The 23,915-nt window shown below is 50.7% G+C and overlaps 1 protein-coding gene across 2 annotated transcripts; it reads right to left on the bottom strand.

Moving 5' to 3' along the window:
• Positions 1-245: 245 nt before the first annotated feature.
• ADNP (activity dependent neuroprotector homeobox) lies at positions 246-22,241 on the bottom strand. Of its 2 annotated transcripts, XM_066561311.1 has the most exons (7): positions 22,176-22,241; positions 11,037-11,190; positions 9,732-9,777; positions 8,280-8,586; positions 6,805-6,917; positions 5,952-6,044; positions 246-4,324 (listed from the first exon to the last, which is right to left on the bottom strand). In XM_066561311.1, the coding sequence occupies exons 3-7, from the start codon at positions 9,768-9,770 to the stop codon at positions 1,199-1,201; spliced, it is 3,678 nt and encodes a 1,225-aa protein (XP_066417408.1). In that variant the 5' UTR covers positions 9,771-9,777; positions 11,037-11,190; positions 22,176-22,241; the 3' UTR covers positions 246-1,198. The 2 variants fall into 2 exon arrangements, with proteins under 2 accessions (XP_066417408.1, XP_066417409.1); XM_066561312.1 differs by lacking the exon at positions 9,732-9,777.
• Positions 22,242-23,915: the final 1,674 nt, after the last annotated feature.

Genomic DNA, 23,915 nt, shown 5'->3' with positions numbered 1-23,915 from the left:
ACCAGTACAATGCTATTTATAACTGTGTTCTACAGCACTGAACAGGAACAACACATTTCGGCCCAAGTTACTCTGCAGATTCTCAATAACCTTGAAGGAGATAAGTATTCAGTAAGTACTAAACAGAGAGGCCCCAGCAGGGCTGGGGAGCACTTGGAAAAACAGAGGCAAACAAGGAGGAATGAATATAGTGAGGTGGGATTTACCAACCAGGAATGGAGCACTTGCATGTAATAAAGCAAATATTTACATTAAGCACAATACAGCAATTTATTTAGATGCTTAAATGAAGAATACAAAGGGAAATAAAGATCACAAAATTATACATACTACAACAGTGTGTCATATATTAGATGGTATAAATGAATACAACACCTTGTTGGTGTTAACTAAAGATAAAACTAAATATCCAAACCCAGCACTTTGTCTCAGTGTGCTGCTTCAACACAATACACTTTTATACAGATCTAAAAGGTGTCAAAATTAGTAGCTGCAAACTTGTTTCTTGCATGTGATTTTTCTTTTTTAGCTTAAAAGATTTCAGAAAATGGCTCTGAAATATGTTTGTCATCAGTTGTCATGTCAAGGATATTCAGAACAAGAAAATTCTATAATACAACAGAGCCCAGATATATTTTTATGTTGCTGGCCTCTGGTTGGAGATTGTACAAGGTTATGTGCAAAAACTAAGTCTGTCAAAATTCATACTAGAGCAGTCTCAAGCTTTGCTAGGGAAACTAGATACAGCATTTATTACACAGCAGGGCAACACTAAAAAAGAGAAACAGATCTATGATGGGTACACAAGAACAGTTCCATAAGCTTCACTTGAATAGGTCTAAAAGACTGTACAAATATACATTTCAACTATTCAGAATGATACATGAAAACTCCATTTCCCCAGAGTCTGCTATACAGGGCACCGGGTCGCTGGCACGGCGCTACCGGAGAGGGGCCTCTTGGAAAGACACAACTCAACATGGACAAGGTGAACGGAGGGTTGGAAATGCAGATAAAGTAATCCTCTGCTTTTCTCTGTGTGCATTCTGGAGCCACCAGCGTATCCATTTTCACATTAAGTTTCTGTGCTCATGCCAGCAGAGCTGCCAGCCCCTGGGCCGGCAGATCTGTACGTGAGCCCGGGCAGCAGGAGCAGCTGGAGGGCGGCGGTGCCCGCGCAGGGCCGGGCCAGGGCCGCTCACGCCTGCTGGCTGCTGAGCTCCACCCCGGGCAGGCTGCCGTGCATGGGCTCGGCCCCCACGGCCCCGAAGCCCTCGCCGTCCTCGCTGTCCATTGTGCTGCTCTGCCACTCCATCTGCTCGCTGGCCAGGCTCTCCTCCAGCTCGGAGGCGTTTTTCCATTGCGACTGGTCCTTGGACCAAAACCCTTCTACTTTTCCATAGGAACGATTCTTCCACTTTGACTGTTCTTCATCGCTTTCAGATCCACCCCCCTTGGCCTCCACAGTGGGTTTACTGCTCCTGGCATCTTCACTTTGGGAAGATTCATCTGTCCACACCTCTGGTTTTACCTCCAATGCGTTATCTTCAAAATCAGAAACCTGCTGGGAGCCAGGCCCGCTTTCAGACTGGGAAGCTCCATCCTTCCATTCCACCGCATCATCCTGCTCATCCTGATCACCCTCACTGTCTGAAACGTCACCCACCAGTTTTGTTGGCTCTTCAGCAGCAATCATCTCTTCATATTTAGAGCTTTCCTCTTGTTTTTGCTCAGCCTTCTCTGGAGACTGTAGTGTGTTTTCCTCCATGATCTCCTTGGCTAAGCTGTCCTGGGGGTCCTGCACTGTGCTGTCTGTCGAGGGTTTCCCACCCATGTCAGAGACATGCTGGCCAAAGGGACTGCGGCTCTCGCTGTATTCCTCCTCTAGGTTTTCGTAGCTGTCTGAGGAACTGTCATTGTCTTTTTCTAAGTTGATTTTTTTATCAACAGTCTTACTGACATTGACCCTGGAATTCTTCTCGTCGTGGTTTTCAAACAGCCATTCAGCATCAAAATCCATCTCGTGTTTGACTTTGTTCAGCTCTTTCATGTTGAAGCCCAGCAGCACCCCAGGTTTGTATTTTTCACAATCCCTAACGCATTTCTTCCTTTTGTTGCTGAAGTGAGACGCGATGTCAGATTTCCAGAGCCACAAACTGGCCGCCAGCTTTTCGATCTCTCTCCGAGTGGGGTAGGGCTGCTTATTGAAATATTTTGTAAGAAATGTTTTCCTGGCTTCGTACGAATCATCTTCGTGACCCTTGGGGTCTAGTGCTAGAACTACAGGTTCTTCAGGCTTCTCCTCAAAGGCAGAGGGGGAGTCATCGTCGTCCATCTTCCTCTTCTTCATCAGGGGGAACTCCATGTGTTCGTAGGCGCGTTTCAGCGGCGCGGCCGCCGGGGACTGGCCCAGCCGGGACGATGTCCCTTTGTCCTGCCCGTTCTGGGTCTTGCCCACACCCCTGCAGTGCACCAGGTGCAGCGTTATGGTGGAGGCCGTCATGTTGCTCGTGTACACACCCAGGCAGTGGATGCACTTGTAGGTCAGCTTCTTCTCCACGGGGTGAACCGTCTGAATCACCTGGTGCCTCTCCCGGAGGTGATGTGCCAGTGCGTCGGAGATGGGGCCTTTTAGGATCGAAAAGCACAGAGGACACAGAGTTTTCCCCACATCTTTTTTGTAGGGCACTGCTGCTTGTGGAGAACTTTTGACGGGTACGTCAGATTTCTCCTGGATTTTGGGCTGCGGTTTTGGGGGGACCGGGGGGGTGTTCTGAGCGTGGTAAGCTACGGATTCGGCAGGAGCATCCCGCAGGTTGTAGGTGGTGACAAGGAGGTGTATGTTCGTGTGGCTGCCCTGCTGCAATGTCAAATCAAAGGTGAGGGTGGAGTCAGTTTTAGGTCCCATCTCCTCGTCCACGTGCACCATGCGCATGTGGGCAGCCATCTTCTCCACGTCGTTGAAGGTGGAGCGGCAGTAGGGGCAGGACAGCCCGTGGATCAGCATGTGATTGAGCAGCGTGTCCGTGGGCAGGTAGCGGTTACAGTAGAGACATTTGCTCGTGAAGTTGTGGATTTTCATGATGTAGTTGGCCACCGCAGGCACCTTCTCGGCCTTGTGCTCCTTCTCAAAGTGGACGCTGTACACGTTTTCGGGGAACAGCTCATTGCAGATTGTACAGATTTTCCACTTCTGCGTGGACGAGGTGTTGACAGCGGAAGGACCTGTAGCAGCCACGGGGGATTTGGAGCCAGACTGACCCAGAGCTCTGGATGCCTGGGACTGGGACAGTGACGCCTGTTTGAGCTGTGCCGACGACAACGAGGAAGAGTTGGCAGACTGCAGCGAGTACCTGGCTGAGGCCTGGGACCTCTGCTCCCCTCCCAGAGTGTAAGGCCTTCCATTGCCACTCGCTGAAAACTGTTTCATGCTTTGTGATTGTTGGGAAAGAGAAACAGGTGCATTGCCACTGAGGCTGAGCCTCCCCCCTGGCTGACCAACGTAACTGGGAGGTACTGATTTAACCCCGTAATTGTTCTGCTGCAGGTGAACGTTTGACATCATATTGACTCCTGCAGAATTTAACGTGGGCTTTGGTATAGTGAGTCTGTTCATCATCTGCTGTGACGAGAGCGAGCGGACGCTGCCAGCAGAGAGGGCACCCATCCTCTGAGGGAGTCCCATAGGCTTTTTATCCTGGGGTTTGGGAGCTATTAGCATCAAAGGTTTGGATCTGGGAACCACTACGTTGGTGTGACCTATCATTGCCGTGACCTGGTACCCGATCCGTTCGTGGTCTTCGATCACGTGCTGGACTAAAGCTTCGTAGGATTTCGGCATGAAAAGGCATCGTTTGCAGTGGATACCCCCCTCCTCTCGGGCGCCGGAGCTCAACGGAACCGCACCATTGAGGGACTTTTCGCCTCCCTTGGCTACGTAAGGAGCAGCAACGTGCTGAAAATGTTCCCTGTAAATGTGCTTTCGAACGATTTCGTAGAGCGGGTCACGGTAAGTGCACTTCTTACAGTAATAAACAGCTTGTTCCACACTGTCAGCCTGCTTGGGTTTAAGGCTCTCGTGTTTGTTTTTATCTTTGAAAGTGCTGATGCCTCCACTCGGTGTACTGGCATTGGGAGCATGGAATATTTTAATGTGCGTTTCCAAAGTCTTTTTGTCCGCGTTGAAGGTACAGTAGGGGCAGTTGAGCAGGATCCTGTTCTCAAAGTCTTCGCTGTGAACATTCCGGAAGTGGCTTTTGTAGGCTGAAAAGAACTTCGAGGAGAAGGGACATGCACTGCAGCAAAAGGGCTTTGTCCGATAGTCCTTGAACAGAGAACAGAGCACAGACTAAATATTCAACTGCACTTCTCAGCAAAGTAACACCCATGGTATTCTCTACACAACCTTTCTGAGCAACACTCACGAGCCCCCTGCCACTGTCTCAAACCTTCAGTTCAGTTCTCTCCCATTTCTGGCCTGCAGATCAGCCCCTAAAAAGCTGCTCACATGAACACACACATGACGTGCTGAGTGCCAAGGGGGCCCGCAGGGGTTTAACCATGACCTTGGCAGGTGAGGCTGAGTCAGAAGTGTCTTTCCCTATTGGTCACAAAAAGCCTCCTCCCTGCAGCTGAGCTCCTTTCTGGGGGAAAGCCAAGCAGGACTGTTTGAGGAAATGAGACTGTATCCAGATGAGATACTGCCCACCTGAATCTGCCAAACTTGATAGATGTAATATGCATCTATAACTTCAGCTATTTCAGTGTCCTTACCCATTACACACTTTAATAGCAAAGATGGAATTCCAAACTTTTTTTTTTTGGTGAACAGAAGGATGTAAGCTTACCAAGACACAGGCTACACAAGCCCTTAAAGCCACCAAGCCTCTTCGTTGTGATCAAAGAACAAACCTGATTTTTAAACCAATCTCAAATGAGGAACCAAAAATTTGGGAATTCCACCCTTGCAGTTTGCCTGCAGCTTCTGTCCCATTTAACACGGTGCCAATGCAGCTCTTGTCAACTGCTGTAGCACAGTCTGGAGTGCCACAGGCCTTAGGGACAGCCACCAGCAGCCTGGCACTTCAGCTGGGGTAACACAGGGAGTTCAGAGTTACTGAGATTCCTCCTGAGTGTCACAACAAGTCCTGTGCACCGAGCTACACACAGGTCACAGGTGAGGGAGCTGGAGAGCTGCACTGCACAAGGAAGCTGGAATATCTGCTCTGGCCACCTGCTGAAGCTTCCCGCACCTGGTGGAGCCTGGCCCCAACAAATAAACCAACCAACCAACAAGAACTGTCTCCTCTTCTATTGCAATTTTTATTCTGAGTTACCTAGTACAAGACAGCACCAACAGCATTGTTTCCTCCCTGCAGTGCTGGCTCAACTCAAAATTCTTTTATTACTGGCTCAGAAACATCACAACAGCAGGACTTCCAGTGTCACTGGGCTGCTGTGCAGAACTAGAAAAGCCCAAAGCAGATGTGGGCCACAGCCTGTGGGACCCAGAGCTGCACTGACAGTGACCCTGCACTAAGCAGCAGTATCCAGGGAAACAGCTTTGGAAGGGATGGAAACCAGGAATAAAACATCTAAGGAAAGGTGAAAGACCCATTGCCAATTGTATAAAGTTGTTGATCCTTTGGCCAGAGGGTTGGTGAAATTGTGCTAGGCTTGGGAACAGGTGGGAAGGGGCTCCTAAGGTGCAGCTGCTTGACTTGAGCAAGGACCCACCAGCTCTGCAGCACTGGCACCCAGGCTCCTGAGACACACACCAGGAACAACTTAACAAAAGTAAGAAAAAAAGCACATAGCTTTTTGCTGCCCCTTGAGCTGCCAACACCTGAAAATCAGTGAGGAAAACTGCAGGAAAAGCTCTTGGCATGTCTGGGAAATGCCCTTCAGCATGACCCACTCCAGCCTCAGTGTCAAGTGAAACTCTTACCAACCTGGTTTTTTGTAAGCGATGGGTCCCACAGTCCCACATCCTCCCATGTAGTGTTTTTCAAATAAAAGTCATTAGGTTCAAACTGCTTAAAATCCTGGAGAAGGAAGATGAGAAGAGAGGACAGAGAGTCAGAAGCAAGGCCCAAGGCAGAGACCATCACTCAGGGCAGGGGAGTTTGCAGGGCACCTCCTGGGAGGGGGAGAGCTCTGAATATTCTCCATATCACAAAACACCTGCAGAACATCTTCACCACTCATCCTCCTGACCAGCCCAACACTTATTTACAAACTCATCTCATTCCAAAAGCAATCCTGGAGAAAAGTGTTCCCAAACTGATGTGTGGGTTTGGGGTTTTTTGGCTGCTTTTTCTGATGGTGGTGGTGTGGTATTTATTTTGTTTAATTGGTTTTGTTTGGCTTTTAATTAATTTCACACAGGAAACTTTTAAAGTTGGCAATGTGTGATGTCCAAGGCTCCTAATTCTTATTTAAAAAATTCTTATGAAGCATTTCTTTGGCATTTCACCTTTGTCATGGAGTCAGCCTGACCCAGGCACAGAGGTGATTCTGTAACTTCAGGACCTGCTGCAGCACAAACACTTCCTGAAAACCTCAGACCCATTTCTGCCCCAACATCTCACACCCATCCTGGTTCTTCCAGCATTCCTGGATTTCAGTAACCACTAATGTTTCTAGAAGTGTTTACAGGTACATTGTATCTCAAGTTTCTAATTTACTCCTACTTTGTGTGGAACTTAAACAGGTCTAAACAAAAACCAGGGCATACACAAATACCTCCCTGTCCCCCTAACTCTGCAGCATTTTAGCTCTAACCCTTGGAGGTGCCATACTTACTTCTATATGTTCTTTACAGTACTCCAAACCAATGTCACTAAGTATTTTTTTCACAGTTTTCCGGGCCTTTCTTAAACTGCCAAGGTTGTTGACAGGAAGTTGGAACATAGTTTCTATTGGAAAAGAAGAGTAAGAGAAAAGGTTTAAGTCAAGTGTTTTGTCTGATAATGCTGCACTTTTCATTATCAGCAATTATCTGCCTTATTCCCCCCCAGAACTGGCCCCAGAGCTGTCCATTCCCTAACACACTGTTACATTCTCTGGCCTGCTCCTTGCTGAGGCTGCCCATGAGGCTGCACAGGGCACTGCCAAACGGGCCACACACTGATGGAACTGCAGGAGCAATGGGCTGCCTCTGGAAATAACTTCCATTTCTTCAGAGAGTCTGTCTTTACCAGCCCTCCACTGAAGTACTTCAGAACTCAATTCTCTCATGTGCAATGTATCCTAACTGATCTGAAAACTGGCAAGCTGAGCTTCAAGGTTTGTGTCAGTCTTGCAAGAGATTTCAGTGCTTCTTGTATCTTGCTGTAGGTAGGTAAGAAATTCATGCTGCTTCCTCCCTCCACTGTACTCAGAGCTTTAACTGGCTGAAGCTGTTCAGCAAGATTCTCCTAGGAAGAGATGATCTCCTTCATAGATCATCATGGAATGGCCTGGGTGAGAAGGGGCATTAAAGCCCATCCAGCTCCCCCCTGCCATGGGCAGGGACACCTTCTGCTATCCCAGGTTGCTCCAAGCCCCATCCAACCCGGCCCTGGGCACTTCCAGGGATGGGGCAGCCACAGCTTCTCTGGGATAGCTCTGTCATGGGCTCATAGGGAAGAATTTCTTCTTAATGGCTTCTAATTTCTTCATTTTATCTCTTGAGCTGAATGTTTCTTAAAAGCATTCCATGAAATTCACACTTCCATTCAATTTTCACTAAATAAGTGACCTCAGGATAAAACTGCAGAAGTGATTTCAACCCTCTTGCACATGATTAAAAAGAATGAAATATAGCATCAGTTTTACCTTCTCTTATAAGCACACGAGGTTGACCCTTCCCTTCCTAATGTTCTCATTTATTCCTATTATGAAAACTGAGAAAACATGAACTTTTTGGTGATCTGACAACCAGAATTACCAACTACCCTGTTGAACAAAGCATTAGGTGTGATCAAGTGTGCAACACAGACATTTGTATAAGCAAGGTGCAAACCCAGCCTGTTCTGTCCCATCGTGACTCAGCTCAATCTTGTCTTACTAAAATAATCAGCAGTGTAAGAAGTCTAGGTCATTAAAGCAGATTTTAATCAATTTTGAACTAAAGGATACTATGTGCTGTTATTTCTGTGCATGCTTATAAACCACAACTGCTCTTCCTGTTTTCCCCTCTCCCCCTCATCATGCTCTGCTGCTTGACAAGGTCCAGCCTTTCCGTGCTCCTTCCCCCTCTCCTTTCTTTGCTGGTTCTTGGCCTCCTTGGTCCTTACCTCGCTCATTTTCCCATTTCTCCTCTTCCCTGTGCCAATTCATAGCGTCCACATTCTTTCGTCGTTCTCTCTCATCCTGTCTCCACCGCTTCTTGATATCTTTGTCCTTAACTTGCTCATTTTCTCTCCTCTTCTCATCATCCCTGTGCCATTTTATTGTTTCTGTATTTTTCTGCGGCTCCACGCTTCTTTTGAGATAGTCTTGTCGCCTCCTCCTCTTTTTTAACATATCCCTTTCCCTGGCACGAGCCTGCTTTTCTTTCTGGGAAAGAAAAGCTTTACGGGGCATCATGAGCTGCTGCTGTACCTGCAATAACATCGTATCCATGGAATAATGCACTCTGGACATGCACTCAGTCAGGCACACCAGCTCACTCGGAGCTCCACACTTCACACAACACACAGGCAATGAATGCCCTGCTCAGTGCCCTGCTCCTCCTCTTCCCTCCCGAGCCTGGGCTCGCTCTGAGCTGGGCCCGGCCAGGCCCTGGGTCAGGCCAGCTCCAGGGGCCAGCTCAGCAGCACGGGCAGTGACCCCAGGAGCCCTGGCTGAGCAGTGCCAGTGGCATTTCTGTCCCCTCCTTGCAGCTCCTCCTCCCCCGGAGCCTCTGGCAGCCCCTCGGCTTTGCTGCTGCTGCTGAGGAACGGGCTGGGGGTGGACAGAGGCTGAAGGGAACTTGGGGACTTTCAAACCGGTCCCCTCTCTTCCTGGAGAGGTGCATTTAATCCAACTTAAAGGTGCTAATTTTTCTTTCCAGACCTCCATCTCCACCCACTTTGGGTGAAAATGGCTCTCTTGGCTGGGAGGAGGGAAGGGGGATTAGGAGACAAGCCACAATCTGAAAAATTGTGTAAGCTTTGTTTCCTGGGGAAACCTGGCCAAAACATTTAACTGCAGTTAATGAAATAAGTCCTGACTCATCTACCCAGACTTCCTCCAAGTGTGTTATGTCTTGCTACTCACAGGAACAAAGGAAAAAAATGAGACTATTTACTTGGAGTTTCTGCTGACAGCATTCCTGAGGGGTGGGGCTTCTTGGGGTTGGTGTTTTGAGGCTTGGGGCATTTTGTTTCTAGAAAGGTGTCAATGGAGACTTCGTTTAACAAACTGTATTTACTTTTGGTCGTTTCTCTGTAGTCACCCAACACATTCACATTTTCAAATGTAAAAGTCTTAGTGCCTGCAATTTTGAAATCACGGAAGAATTTATACCATTATTGATAACCTTTAAATATTTTTTTCTGTACACAGTGAGCAATGTTTCAGAAAAGGAAAACTGCAGTTGTAGGCCAGGTTTGAGTTCTTTGGTTGGGTTTTTTTTAAGTTTTGAAGAAAGATTTGCAGAGGTCTAATCAAAATGAAAACTGCAGAAAGGACAAAATTACTAGATTACAATACTTAAGCAAAGCCTAAAACAAAATGAAACAAATGTACTTTTAAAATTTAGCTACCTTATGGAAAGCACTTGTTCCCAGCATGCAATACTCCATCTTTTTCCTACAGAAAAAGCAATGTTTCAAACCCTTATTCTAAAAGCTGTTCCTTTTCCCTACAATACATCCCACCCCACACACTTTAACCCTCTACTCTGTTCTATTGCCTTTGTTAGGTCTGTATCATGATCCCATGACTTTCATTCCAATAATTCAACCCCAAATTTCTTAATATCCATAATAATGCTAAAAGGGAAGGGCTGCAGCAGAGTCAAACACCATAATAAAAAAAATTCATGCAGTGTGGTAACACATTAGTACATAAAATTCAGATTATGCTAAATATTACTTCATTAAAAGGGTGGGTAGCTCTCTACCAGACAGCCTGGGTTTGGGTATTAAATATTTCTCAGTAACAGTTGGCATTAAAATCAAAAAGCAACGGGAACCCAGGATCAGCACCCTCAGTGCAACCCAGACACTGCAGATCTGTACCATAGTTTCAGTTCTCTGTGGGCTGGGTGCCAGGACATTACTGCTGTTTACTGGAGCAAACTTAACTCATTAACTTTGTAAATGTACATTATCGTTACAATTTTATCAGTAACCTGGTTCAATTTCAATAACAATAACATGAAATACATCATGCAAATGATTTTCCCTCCCCCACCCAAGGCAATTAGCAGCATTTTAATCTGTCATTGTTGTATTTTCTTTCATTTGTTTCTGTTTGGGTTGCCGTTGGGGGCTTCCCCCCATTGGTTTTATCTTTTCACAGGATTCTCCCCTCCCCTCCCTTTATACAGCTCACTTTGACTGATCAGTTTATAGACAAATGATAGAAAATACCTTAATAAAGAGCATTTCAGCTGAATTTCCAAAATTAAACATTTCACTTGAGATTCAAATAAGTAATGCCATATTCCAAGGAATAACTTAAAGGGACATCCAACTTCAATTGCAGATCTTTGAACTTTCCCATCCCAAGTCAGGGTGTCTCCCCCAGTTTGTTTAGCATTCCAGAACCATCTCTCTTGCAGTCTAAACTAGCTTTCACTTTCACCTCTGATGGTTTTAAACCGACAGAAGAGGGAGAATTTTAAACTAGGAAACCAATTAATCTGCAGTGAAGCTGCCAGAGTGATTGAACCCAAAGCCCCCCAACCTCTCAATTTTTCTAGAATCGAGTTGGTGTTCCTTTAAGTTCAAAATGTCCAAACCTCAGAAGCAAACAGTCAAAACTATCCTTTTTTTGCCCATACTTTGGCAAATGAAAATCTTTACTCCTCCCCATCTCTGCAGTACTTCTGAAGAGGCATTTACCTCCAAAATGAATGGTGCTTGGGCGTCTCACACTCATTGGACAAGTTTCATGCACAAGCCTCCAAAGCCAATTCTCCTTGCAGAACGGCCCCTTAGGGCTCCGTTACACCCCCTGGGGGAGCCCAAAGCCCGGGCACAGAGGAAGGCTCATATCCTGCTGGACAGAACAGAGAGCAGAGACAGGAGATAAGAGGCGTGATAAGGGCAGTGTCAAACTGACAGGTACGAACCGCAGCCGTGCCTCGGCTGGGGCTGCAGCAGGTCTGAGCTCCAGGTTTGTGCCGATTCTGCTGGGGGACTCTGCGGGGCTCAGACTGAGCTCAGGTAGCCAGGTCAGACACCCAGCAGTGCAGAGCCTGGGAACGCTCCTCCTCACACTCCATCCCCCTCTGCACTGCTGCGGCTCATCCCCAGGAGCACCTCACCCGAGCCAGCAGCACCACAGCACAGCTGCACCTGGCACCTCGGGGACACTGCCAGCGTCCTGGCACCTCAGGGACACTGCCGGCACCCTCGGACACGGCCGGCACCCTCGGACACTGCCAGCGTCCTGGCACCTCAGGGACACTGCCGGCACCCTCGGACACTGCCGGCACCCTCGGACACTGCCTGGGAGGTTCCCTACAAACAGGTCCCACCTTACATGACAATGGGACATCAAACAGGGCCCAGGCACAGCCCTGGGGATACACATTCCTCTGGTAAGCACTAAAGATTAAACCTGGCAGAGAAGGGGAGTTTGGGGAAATGGCATGTAAATGATCACACTTTGTGCGAACACTGATCCCTCTTCAAGTGACATCAGCCACGGACAGAAAGTCAGCCTTGCACATACTGGAAATGCAACAGGTAACGTTAGAACCACAAAATTTGAAACGACCAAATCTAAAGTTTACAAAAGCAAAACTTGTTGAGTCATTAATAATTACTCTGCCAGGGAGTAAGGCAATATAAATTGTTAGATTTAATCTCTTGATTACTCAGACAGAACAGCCTCAAGTACAGAGTGCTTTTCTTTGGCAAGTACACTTCCAAGACAAGACACTACAACATTTTAAGAAATTAAAAAAGACAACATTCTTAAACTACTTCACATGGCAGCAAACCTGAATATTGGAATATTGCGTGTGCTTTATTTAACAGCATCACCCATTCCCTCAGCCACCCAAAGAAGGGTTATGTTGTTTCACACTGGATCATTTTCTGACCAGAAGGCAGACTTTGTGTCCCTGTGTGTGTCCAACAAGTCCAAATGAACTCTCTCCCAGGGAGTCCTCCCTGCAGCAAACACACTTCTGGGTGAGGAGCCATCAGCCTCGAGAGCAGATCAGTGGCAATTACTGCATCAGGCTGATGACACTGAGCTCAGGGAAGTACTTCATCCCATGCTGGGTCTCCCAAACACTGAGGATCATTTCCCCGTGCTGTGCTGCTGACAAGGATCCCCAAGCATCTGGCATGCTTCTTATGTCATCCAAATGTCTTTGATTTTAGCCAGTATTGTGCCAGTATTTCAAGCTGAAGAAGTTACTGGTTTATACCTAACAGCCCAGGACAGAATCATACATCAGAGCTGGCAGCAGCTCTGTTTCCCTGGGCAAGATGAAACAAGACTTGGTTTCTTGATACTGTGTATTTTATTTCCCTACTCCAGCTGCTTTTGAAACAAGGTAACTTTTAACAATTTGCCCAGCAAACTGCCATTCATAGCCTGCTCTAGAAGCCAGCCACCAAACAGATTTGCAGAGAAGGCTGGTAGTGCAACGCTAAGTGAAATCTCTTAAAATACAGGGAAAATATGCAAGAAAATGAACCTGTGGTTCCCACAGCAACAGAAAAGCTGCCTCTCTGTGTATGCAGGTTAAATGATGCTCTGTGGTGTGATGGTGTAGAATATTCTATATTCACATGAGGACAGTGATGGCCTGTCCCTGAGACCTGGCAATTCCCAGACAGCTGAGCAAGGAACAGTGATAGATGGGAAGCACAAGGGTTATCTCAGGGAAGAGTGAGCAAGTGGAATAAAAGTATCAGAAAAAAAGGTAACAGAAAAAAAGGTATCAGAAAAAAGGAATAGAAGTATCAGAGAGAAGAGAGAATTTGGGAGAACAGAAACTACTGAGAGCCCTCCTGAAAGTAAGAGTTGCAATTAACTCTCTCTGCTCCCTGTACAGAGAGTGATTGAAGAGTCTCTTCCAGCACACCTCTCACTGGCTGACATTGAGAATTTTCACTTTCTTCCCCAGGACTCTTCCCTTTCCTCCTTACTGAAGCATTTCTGGCCTAGTTTTGCAAGGGCCGTGCACCCACACTCCTGGGAGGGTAATGAGAGTTGCAGTTCAGCAGCACACCTGAAATGCCAGACACCGAGGGCTCCTTTGCATGCGCTGTGATCCTGGGGAGGCTGTTTTGTAACAGTGGCGCTTCCAGCTGAGAGCCCTCCTCTCAGAGCCCTGCCCCTGGCCCACCTGCACGGGAAGCTCCTGCCCCAGGAGCAGGGATGCTCCAGCTGCTCACAGCTCAGCTCCAGCGGGATTTGGGGTGCAGAGCCAGCGCCTGCCGTGAGTGAGCCCCAGCCCTCCCGCTCGGGTGCGTACCCAAAACAGGACTGGGCACACAGAAGAGGAATCAACACAAACCCCGAGTGACGCCCTCTGGAAAGCCCAGCTCTAGAGCTGAGGATATCACACTGATGGAAAGCCCCAGCTGCAAGCTGCTACCTGGACAAAGCACTGTAAGACCTGAGCCATCTGTGCACAGCACACACTCCAGCTCTCCCTCACAGGCACACAGGCAGTTTGTTAACAGCCCCTCTGCCAAAAAGCCAAGGATTTAAAAATACTAAAAACCACTTCAGAGACCAGATCAGCAACTTCCAAAACCAGTTTGAAATTGTGTGTCAAAACAAAAGGACCATTTCACACCACTTCTCAGGGCATCCTACACAAACATGGCCTCAGGAGAGAAGTCCATCTAAAATGTGGTACTAAAGAAAACCCCACCTTATCCTTGGGAGGAAATTCTGAGACTAAAAACGTTTAACATCCTGTTTCAGTGGTTACAGGCAATTTTCAGCAAAGGTTTATGAAACTCTGGTTTATACCTTTTTGTTTGGGCTTGCTGCCTAGCCTCAGCTTGACTCTTGCATTAAGAACTCCCAACTTGCCATCCAAGGAAGAACTATGGAAGGCAGTTGTAGTGAAAGGAATCAGTAAGGCTGACACGCCTCAGTCTCCATTCATTTTTTATTTAAAGGCTATAAAACCACCTTTTGCAGTCCTGCAGACAGGGATCTCCTAAGTCATTCACACACTTCTCATTCTTGCTCAATTTCTGGAATTTTCCACTGGAGCCCGAAGCTCCATCTGGTGGGTGTGGACACTCACTGCAAAACTACTCAGGAATTAACTGTTTCCTCATCAACTTCGGTTCAGCAGGAGTCCTGGGCACTGTGGCATCTCTGTGCCCCAATCTGAAATACAAAATGGTCAAATTTTGATTGCTCTGGGAACCCCAACTCCTTATTTCTGTTCTGACGAACAATCTGCTTCCCTAGGCTCTGCTGGGAACTCCTGGTGGATTTTCTGATTTTGATGATATAGGCTGAGGTATGTAAAGAATGCTGGTAGCTGCAGTTGAATGTTTTCTGAGGGATCTTTTCAACACACCTGATAAAGTCCACATCAACCTCTGGTGCATTCTGAAACGCACTTTGAAATCATGTTCATTCTCTAGGGCACAAGAAATCCTGAATTAGAGACACTCAGAGCTCCAGAATCATGCTTGCACACCTCCTGCCATCTTAGAGAATATCTTTTGTGGCTGTTCAAGACCTCCACAGATAAATGTTTATATGCACACAACATGGGCAGTTCAATCAATATTCAATACACATCCTCAGTGCGAGAGCCGGGCTTGTTCAGGGCTATTTCTAAAAGATTTTGGTGTGAAATGCAATAAAGCCTGCACATCTTGCAGAAATTTGAAATCCAGGCTGGAGATCATTGAAGCACAAAGGATATTATTTGCTTACACCATGATATCCACACCTCAGTGATCAGGAAAAACGGCTGCATGAATATGCTCTACAATTCCAAAATAATCCTCATCTAGACTGTAGCTAAGCATGAGCAATCCCAGAATAAAAAGAATTTTAGAAACAGAAGCATGATTAATGAATGTGCAGTTACCATTTAAATTAAATCAAGAATCACCTTTAAATTTTCAATCCAAAGCTCACAAAAACATTTGTGTAATTAAACAAAGCAGCACAGTGGTTGCTGTAAAACGTGTAAGAACAAAGCAAATAATCAATATACACGTAATTTATGATTGGATTACACTGACTGGGAAACTGCAGCCAGATTGGACTGCAAGTGAAAATGGTCCCCTGCCCTCTGTGTCATGTTTCCTGACATCAGCATTGTGTCAACAGCCAGAGCAGAGCCCTGATACAGCCAGAGGAGTGGTTTGGGGCAGAGCAGCTCCTTCCCTCACCCAAACAGCGGTGCTGGGCTCCAGCCAAGCCCCGGGGCAGCAGGAAGCAGCTCCAGCCCTGCCCTGGCAGCTCCCACACACACAGACACAGACACAGCTACACACAAACACTCACACACAGGCACAGCTACACAGACACACAGATACACATACACACAAACACTCACACACAGGCACAGATACACACAGGCACAGATACACATACACACAAACACTCACACACAGGCACAGATACACACAGGCACAGATACACATACACACAAACACTCACACACAGACACAGATACACACAGGCACAGATACACATACACACAAACACTCACACACAGGCACAGATACACACAGGCACAGATACACACAAACACTCACACACAGACACACACACAGGCACAGCTACACACAGGCACAGCTACACACACACACAGGCACAGATACACACAAACACTCACACACAGACACAGCTACACACAAACACTCACACACAGGCACAGATACACACAGGCACAGCTACACACAAACACTCACACACAGGCACAGATACACACAGGCACAGCTACACACAAACACTCACACACAGACACACACACAGGCACAGATACACACAAACACAGCTACACACACACACAGACACATACACACAAACACACACAGATACACACACACACAGGCACACTCAAACACAGCTACACACAGACACAGATACACACACAGGCACAGATACACACAAATACAGCTACACACACACACAGACACATACACACAAACACACACAGGCACAGCTACACACACAGATACACACAAACACAGATACACAGGCACAGATACACACAGACATAGATACACACAGACACACTCAAACACAGATACACACAGACACAGCTACACACACACAGGCACAGATACACACAAACACACACAGGCACAGATACACTCAAACACAGATACACACAGACACAGAGATATACACACACACACAGACACACACACACACACTCAAACACAGATACACACAGACACAGCTACACACAAACACACACACAGGCACAGATACAAACACACACACACACAGAGGCACAGATACACACACACACACACAGGCACAGATACACTCACACACACACACAGGCACAGCTACACACACACACACACTCACACACAGTTACACACACACACAGGCACAGCTACACAGGCACAGGCCCTCAGGTATTCACACCCAGAGCGCAGAGCAGCCCTGCTGTGCCCTCAGCACACAAACCAGCACACAAAAGAGCACAGGGATACTTTCCCCAGCTCATCCCCAGCCCCGCCAATGCACGCTGTCTCAGACAGCAGATCCAGCAGATACTGGAGGGATCTCGCCAACTGGCTGCATCTGAGTTTTCCAAGGGTAAAAATAGGCACTGAAGGAGGCTGGTGCCGCTTGTTTTCCCTTGCCTTACACTTCACACACGCGAGGCACAAACGCTGCCATTCCAACACGGGGAAAGGCTGTAAACAAGAGCTTCAGCTCAGTCTTCCACTGCATTTCTTACCTCTCCCTCTCTGTCTAAGCACAGCTCCCAAGGCCTCCAGTCCCTGCCTACATTCCAGTGTTAGCCCACCTCAGCTACTGCTGGCTCCCATCTGCCTCAGGTGCCTTCGAAAGGCAAAGGGCTTCATAGCAACAGCAGCAGCAATGGGAAACAAAACAAAAAAGAAGATCACAAACTTGAGTTTGACTATTTAGGTGAAAAAGCATTTTAAGACCACTATCTTGCCCACTTAGACTTCCAGAGCCATTTTGTCCCCTGACTGCTGCTGCTATGAAGCTGCACCACCAACAGCTTCCTTGGCCCAGCTGCAGCACGAGCACAAGCTGTGAGAGCCAGAGTCCCATCAGAAATCAATGCACACAGAGGGAGAACAGGGTGAAAGAAAGCATTGGCTGAGACCTGGGAGAGGAGCTGGGGCAGGGAAGAAACAGCCAAAGGTGAAGGCAGGCTTGAGAGCAGGCCCTTTCCTCCACCTGCAGCCCTGGAGGAGTGGGAGTGCTCCCTCAGGGAACAGCTGCTCACACAGTTGCTTTATTTTTGTTTACTGTTAAGTGTTTTAGATACAACTTGAGAAGTAGATGTTAAATGAAAGATTTTTGCCAAGTGATCTGCATACATCTGCAGGTGTGATGTGTCCACAAGGTCAACTACACAGGCCTTGACTCAACAGCCACTGTCAGTTTTCATCTAAATAATCCTTAATGCCACCTTAAAAAAAAACAAAACAAAACCAGTAAGGATATAAATGGCGGTAACTGAAAGTGACTCACTGCAGAAAAAATGGTATTTACTCCATTCTTACTCCAAACCATCAACCCTCATTCACATTCAAGAGCACTACAGGGAAATCAGAGACACTAAATACAAGCTCCAGTTTGCCTTCTGACACCAGAGCTGCCGTGAAGCTCTGAACAATGCAGTTCTTGCCTGGAGGCACACGGCCCTCAGGTAGATAAACAGGAGTTACACCCTCTCCAAAGCCTTTATTCAAATCTGGAACACCCGTCTGATTTTAAACCAGACTTCAGTTCTTCCTGAAAGCTCCAAAGGAACAGGCCAATTTGGCCATCCTGCCTAGGAGAGCAAGGGCATTCTTCCCAAACGTGTCAGGTGAGGCAAAGGAAACCTCCCACATATCCTGAAAGTATAGGATTTCTTTTTAGTAAAACTAAATTAACATCAACAAGAGTTCTTGTTTTCCAATGCAGAGACTCAGACCTTTCATTGTCATCTCCATCTCTTACACTATCAAGAAACACCACTAACAACAGATTTATTTATATGAGCAGAACTATCTCCACATTAAAAATTATCCTGTTACAATTATGTTCATAGGAACCATTACCTATATATATATATATGTGTGTGTGTGTGTAAATCTGGGCACAGAGCAGCTCTTGACTCAATAGAACAAAAAAATTGGTGTGATGCTTGTTTAGATACAGGCCAGCATAGTCAGCTGCTGCCTTTTTAAACAAGCATGGTGCATGCATCTTAAAGAAAATAATCCTGCTACATGTAGCATTACTAATGTACAATCTCAGCTGCACTAATGACTTTTAAAAAATTGTCAATTTTGCCCATGCAGGTAGAGCAGCTCCAGTGGCACCTGTGAAACAACACTGAGCAGCTGCAGCCCCAGAGCTGTTCCCTGCCTCTCCTGGCACCTCTCCCACAGTCTTTACACTAGTCCTCCTCAGATCTGATACTGCTTTGTTCATTCCCAGACAGAATTTTGTCTCCCTTAAACACTTCAAGTAGTGGAGCAAAGATGACTTTCCCTTTCTGAAAATAAAACCCCACAAAAACCACCCCAACACATTTCCTATGAAGCTGCTAAATGTTACTTGCAGCTACCTCAAAACAAACACATCAACCCAGGAGCACCATCTTTGCTTCCACAAAATCACTTGTTTCAATTTCTTTCTTTGCATCAATCAAATCAGCTGCCATCTTAATAACAAGCTATAAAATACATATTTGGACCATATCTCTTATGACTACTGATAAGATTCTGATACATTTCCGTATTCCAGGAATTCTACTGTAAACTTCAATGTTTACTTTCAGTATTTATGTTATTACAGAGTGGCAAAGCTGAGCTGGGAATAATCAGCTGTTATTCACCCTGCAGTGTGTGAGCAGCCCCAGAACAGTGTCCTGCCTTTCCCTCCAGCTCACAGTGCTCAGAACAGCACAGGGACTTGGGCAGCACCAAGTGAGAGTTCACACTTAACCCACAAACTGTGGCAAGAACAGGGACCCCTGTGTTGTTATTGGCAGGGAGAACTTCTGACCACTGGCAACTTCTGCCCTGCACACACAGAAAACCCATCCCGTCCCTGCTCTCAGCCTGAGGCGCACACACACCTTCCTGGGGGCTGTGCTTGTGCAGCTGATGCTGAACGCCGCAGGGCATGAACTCTCCAAAACAGTCAGGAAGTTCCTCCTCAGTCTTCCTCTCCCGTGAAGACTTCTCACTGCCAACTGTGACTCCAGGTCTGTCTCACCTGCAGGCAAAGGAGTCACCTTTCACCTTCCCCTGCACACCCAGCAGCAGCCACCTCCCTCAGCCTAACACAAGTGCACTGCAGGCTCTTCATGACAACACACCCTGAAGCAGAAACAGTGGTAACCTAAAGAGATGCCTTCTACAAACCCTTCTGATGGACCAGCACTTCAATTCAAAACAAAAAAAAATTACTTTTAGTAATGGGGCACTAAAACGGTATTAGTTTTCAATGATCTCAGAGATGTCCCCTGGGAGCATCTCATGTCTGTTGGATACCAAAAAGTCACTCTTGAATGCTAGCTAAGAAATAATGCTAAGTTGAGCAAAGGGCAGCTAACCACCAAAAACAGTGCAAAACCATCTAGCTTAGTGTCAGTTTTGGAGAACAGGTTATTTATTGTGTGTCAAAAAGGACATCTCTAGCTAGACTGAAGGTGGAAATATTTGCTGTAATAATCTTCAGAAAAGGTAACCATTATGTTACAACTCATCAGCATCTGATGTAATTCTTTTAACAATTCTCTTCTGTTGTCTCCTTTAAGATTTCAGCACATACCATGGTAGATGTTCATCTACTGATATCAAATTACTGCCCAACATCTGCAACTGCACATCTGCAAAGGAACCAAGCTTTGGTTTGGTTTGTTATTAAAAGCAGGAAAAAAAAGGCTTTTCTGTTTCTTAAACAGACTGATCCATCTTTCTCACCTAGAAGGATGACAACTTGTGATTATGAGTTTGCAGAGTCCTGAAGTGAAAGTTTTCCAAGTAGGAGACCCTGCAGGAGGGAGCACTGCTAAGGCACACTGCTGGCACAGCAGCCAGCTAAGGTCGGTCCGTGCTACCCTGACAGGCGGGAATCCTCTGCCTCTGTTACCTCACACCTCCAAACAGAAATAGAAAATAGCAGCAAAAATAAATAGAAACACAGCTAGGGAAATAAACCCCACAACTTAAGAAAAAGGGGGCTTTCTCTATAACGAATGCAAACCTTTTTGACCTACCAAACGGCCTAAATACACCCAACAACCATCAACACCTGGCAGCGCCCAGTTCCGGGGGCTCTGCCCTGCGGTCCCAGACAAAGCCCCTCGAGGCTCGCCCCACAGCGGGGGCTGCAGCCCCGTTCCCGGAGTCGGGACAGCCAGCGGGCCTGGGAGCCCGGCCGGACGGTGACAGGGGCCCAGAGCCCGGCCGGACGGTGACAGGAGCCCAGAGCCCGGCCGGACAGTGACAGGAGCCCCGGCTGGACAGTGACAGCAGCCCAGAGCCCGGCCGGACGGTGACAGGGGCCCAGAGCCCGGCCGGACGGTGACAGGGGCCCAGAGCCCGGCCGGGCGGTGACAGCAGCCCAGAGCCCGGCCGGACGGTGACAGCAGCCCAGAGCCCGGCCGGACGGTGACAGGGGCCCAGAGCCCGGCCGGACGGTGACAGGAGCCCCGTTCCCGGACGGTGACAGCAGCCCAGAGCCCGGCCGGACGCTGACAGCAGCCCAGAGCCCGGCCGGACAGTGACAGGAGCCCCGGCCGGACGGTGACAGCAGCCCAGAGCCCGGCCGGACGGTGACAGCAGCCCAGAGCCCGGCCGGTGACAGCAGCCCAGAGCTCGGCCGGACGGTGACAGCAGCCCAGAGCCCGGCCGGACGGTGACAGCAGCCCAGAGCCCGGCCGGACGCTGACAGCAGCCCAGAGCCCGGCCGGGCGGTGACAGCAGCCCAGAGCCCGGCCGGGCGGTGACAGCAGCCCAGAGCCCGGCCGGGCGGTGACAGCAGCCCAGAGCCCGGGCCGAGCCGCCCGGTGCCCGCTCCGTCCCCCGCCCCCCGCCGCAGCGGTGCCCGGCGCGCAGGGCGCCCCCTGCCGGCTGCCGCCGCGCAGCGCCCCGGCCGGGTTGCGGCGCATTCGGGGGGGCCGGGGGTGTCACGCCCGCGGCCGCTGCCCGGAGGCACCGGGGGTGCGCCGAGCCCCCGGCACCGCGCACGCACTGCCACTTGTCTGGGAACCCCCGCCCGGGCTGCAGCCGCCGCGGGAAGGGGGTGCGTGGCACGGGGGTATCTGTCCGGTGCGGCTGCCGGGCTCCGGGTTTGGTGTCCCCCGCCTTTGTCTCAGCACCGGGTGTCGGTAGCTGCGGCCCGGGGCAGGGATGGGTGAGGCAACGGCGCTCCATCCCGCGGCTGCGGCTCGGGATGGCAGCGGCGGATCCCGCCTTTTCCCGCGGGCAGGGACCCCTGGGCTGCTCCCATTCATCGCATCCCCGGCGCCGCTCCAGCACCAACTCCGCCGGCGGGGCCCGGTGCAGCTGCACACCGGGATGCCGGACGCGGCCGGCAGCAAGCGGTCCCGCTCCCTCGGGCTGCCGGGACACGTCCGTGTAGGGAAGGGAGGCGGCCGGGGCCGGCGGCGGGGAGGGAGCAGCGCCGCGGTCCCCGCAGCCGCCGGGGCTCCTCAACATGTGTGCGGGCGGGGAGGGGCCGCTGCCAGCTCCGCACGCCCGGTGCGGCGGGCAGGGCGGCGGGCACGGCGCGGGATGCCCGGGGGAGGGAGGGGGCGGTCGGGCGCTGTCCCCGCCCGGGTCGCACCGCGGACCCGCGCTCGCACCTACCTGACCGGGCTCTCCTCGCAGCGAGGGCGGGCTGGGGCGGGGGGGGCCGCCGGACCCTCCCCGGCGCCGCCCGGTCCCGGGGCGGGCGGGCGGAGCGGAGCCGCCGGCGGCGCGGGGGAGACAAAGGGGGAAATGACGGGGGGGGGGTGCAGTGTGCGGGGCGGGCGGTGCGGAGCGGCCCCGGGGGCGGGGGCGGCGGTCACTGGGCCGGGTGCCCGGGGCGGGGGCGCGGGCGGGGGCAGCGCCCGGGCCCCTCAGACAATACAGCCGGGTCCCGCTGCCCAGAGCCTGCCCGGGCCAAGATGGCGGCCGAGAAAGAGCGGAAGTGACGCCAGACCCTCATTAGCATACGGGACTCATTGTCCGGCGGGAGGGGAGGGGGCCGCGCCCCGGGGGGGCGGGGGAGCCCCGGGGGTCCCCGCGGGACCGGTCCCGCCGCTCCCGCGGCACCGGGCGGTGACACGGCCCCGCCGCGGGGGGGCCCCCTCGGGACGCACCGGGGCGGCCGCGGCCATGGCGGCGGCGGCGGCGACGGCGGCGGGATCTACCCCGGCCCCGCTAGGAGGCGCCGCGCCCTGCGGCTGGGTCCGGCGCGGGGATCCCTCCGCCGCGCCCCCGGCCGGGACTACATCCCGTCCTGAGGGGCCGCCGCCGCCGGGGCGGGGGCGCGAGCCGGGCGGGGCACGTGACCGCGGGGGGCGCGCACGTGACCGCGGGGCGGCCCCGGGAGCGCGCACGGGCCTCGTGCGGCGGCGGCGGCGCCTCCGGGCAGCGCCCGGGCCGGGTCCGGGCCGCCCACCCGGGCCCCGGGACAGCCCCGCCCGGCCCCACGGGCCTCCCAGCCGGCCCCACGGGCTTTCCACCCGGCCTCGAGGCAGCCCGGGCCCGCCGTGCCCATCCGTCGGAGGTCGCGAGGATGCTGAAGGGCCTGGAGCATCTCCGTGCTCAGGAAGGGCTGAGGCAGCTGGGGCTGCTCAGGCTGGAGAGGAGCCCAGGGAGAGGGGCCTCAGCCCTGGCTGTGTCTGTGTCTCTCCCTGGGTGCAGGGGGTCAGAGCAGGCCCAGGCTCTGTTCCAGACCCACCGATGGCCCCAGAGCCACAGGCAGGGACTGATCCCAGCGATTCCCCCTGCACAGGAGGCAGAACTGCTGCCCTGGGCAGTGCCAGCCCTGAGCAGAGCCCGGAGAGGCTGCGGGGTCTCATTCCAGAACGGTGTGGACACGGTCCTGTGCCATGTGCTCTGGGCTGGCGCTGCTGGAGCGGGGAGCTGGCACCGCCTGAGCTATCGGGCCCCTCCCAGCCGGACTGGCTCTGGCTCTGGCTCTGGGCTTGTGCCCATCACAGCGTGGCCGGGGCTGGGGGCTCAGCCCAGGGAGGGGAGGAGGCGTCGTGTGAGGCGATGGCCATGAGGGAGCCTCGCTGGGACACCCTGCCCAGCGTGCCATGGGCTGGGACAGTGGCATTGATCGGGAATTCTGTGAGGCCACACAGGAGCTGTGTGATTTGTGCGCTGCCACGCTCTGAAATCCAAATTCCTCACAGAACCACAGAATGTGCTGAGCTGGAAGGTGCCCACCAGGACCATTGAGTCCAACAACTGGCCCTGCACAGGAATCCCTCCGTGTGCCTTCACGTTTTGGGTTAACACCCTGAGAACAAGCAGCGCCCAAAGGCAGGGCTGTGATCTTTCTGGTGAGCCCTGTGCACGTGTGCTTACACACGCCTGTGCAGAGCCACTGGA

Source organism: Molothrus aeneus, chromosome 17, assembly GCF_037042795.1.
Source record: "Molothrus aeneus isolate 106 chromosome 17, BPBGC_Maene_1.0, whole genome shotgun sequence".
Lineage (NCBI taxonomy): Eukaryota > Metazoa > Chordata > Aves > Passeriformes > Icteridae > Molothrus > Molothrus aeneus.
Note: the sequence above shows the minus strand (reverse complement) of the source record. Positions and strands in the feature narration are given on the sequence as shown.

Coding starts and splice junctions, on each gene's coding strand:
- ADNP (XM_066561311.1), bottom strand. CDS start 9,770: ATGGAGTATTGCATGCTGGGAACAAGTGCTTTCCATAAG. Junction 6,918..8,279: donor GAAATGGGAAAATGAGCGAG/GTAAGGACCAAG, acceptor CTTTTCCAATAG/AAACTATGTTCCAACTTCCT. Junction 4,325..5,951: donor CATCGCTTACAAAAAACCAG/GTTGGTAAGAGT, acceptor TCTCTGTTCAAG/GACTATCGGACAAAGCCCTT.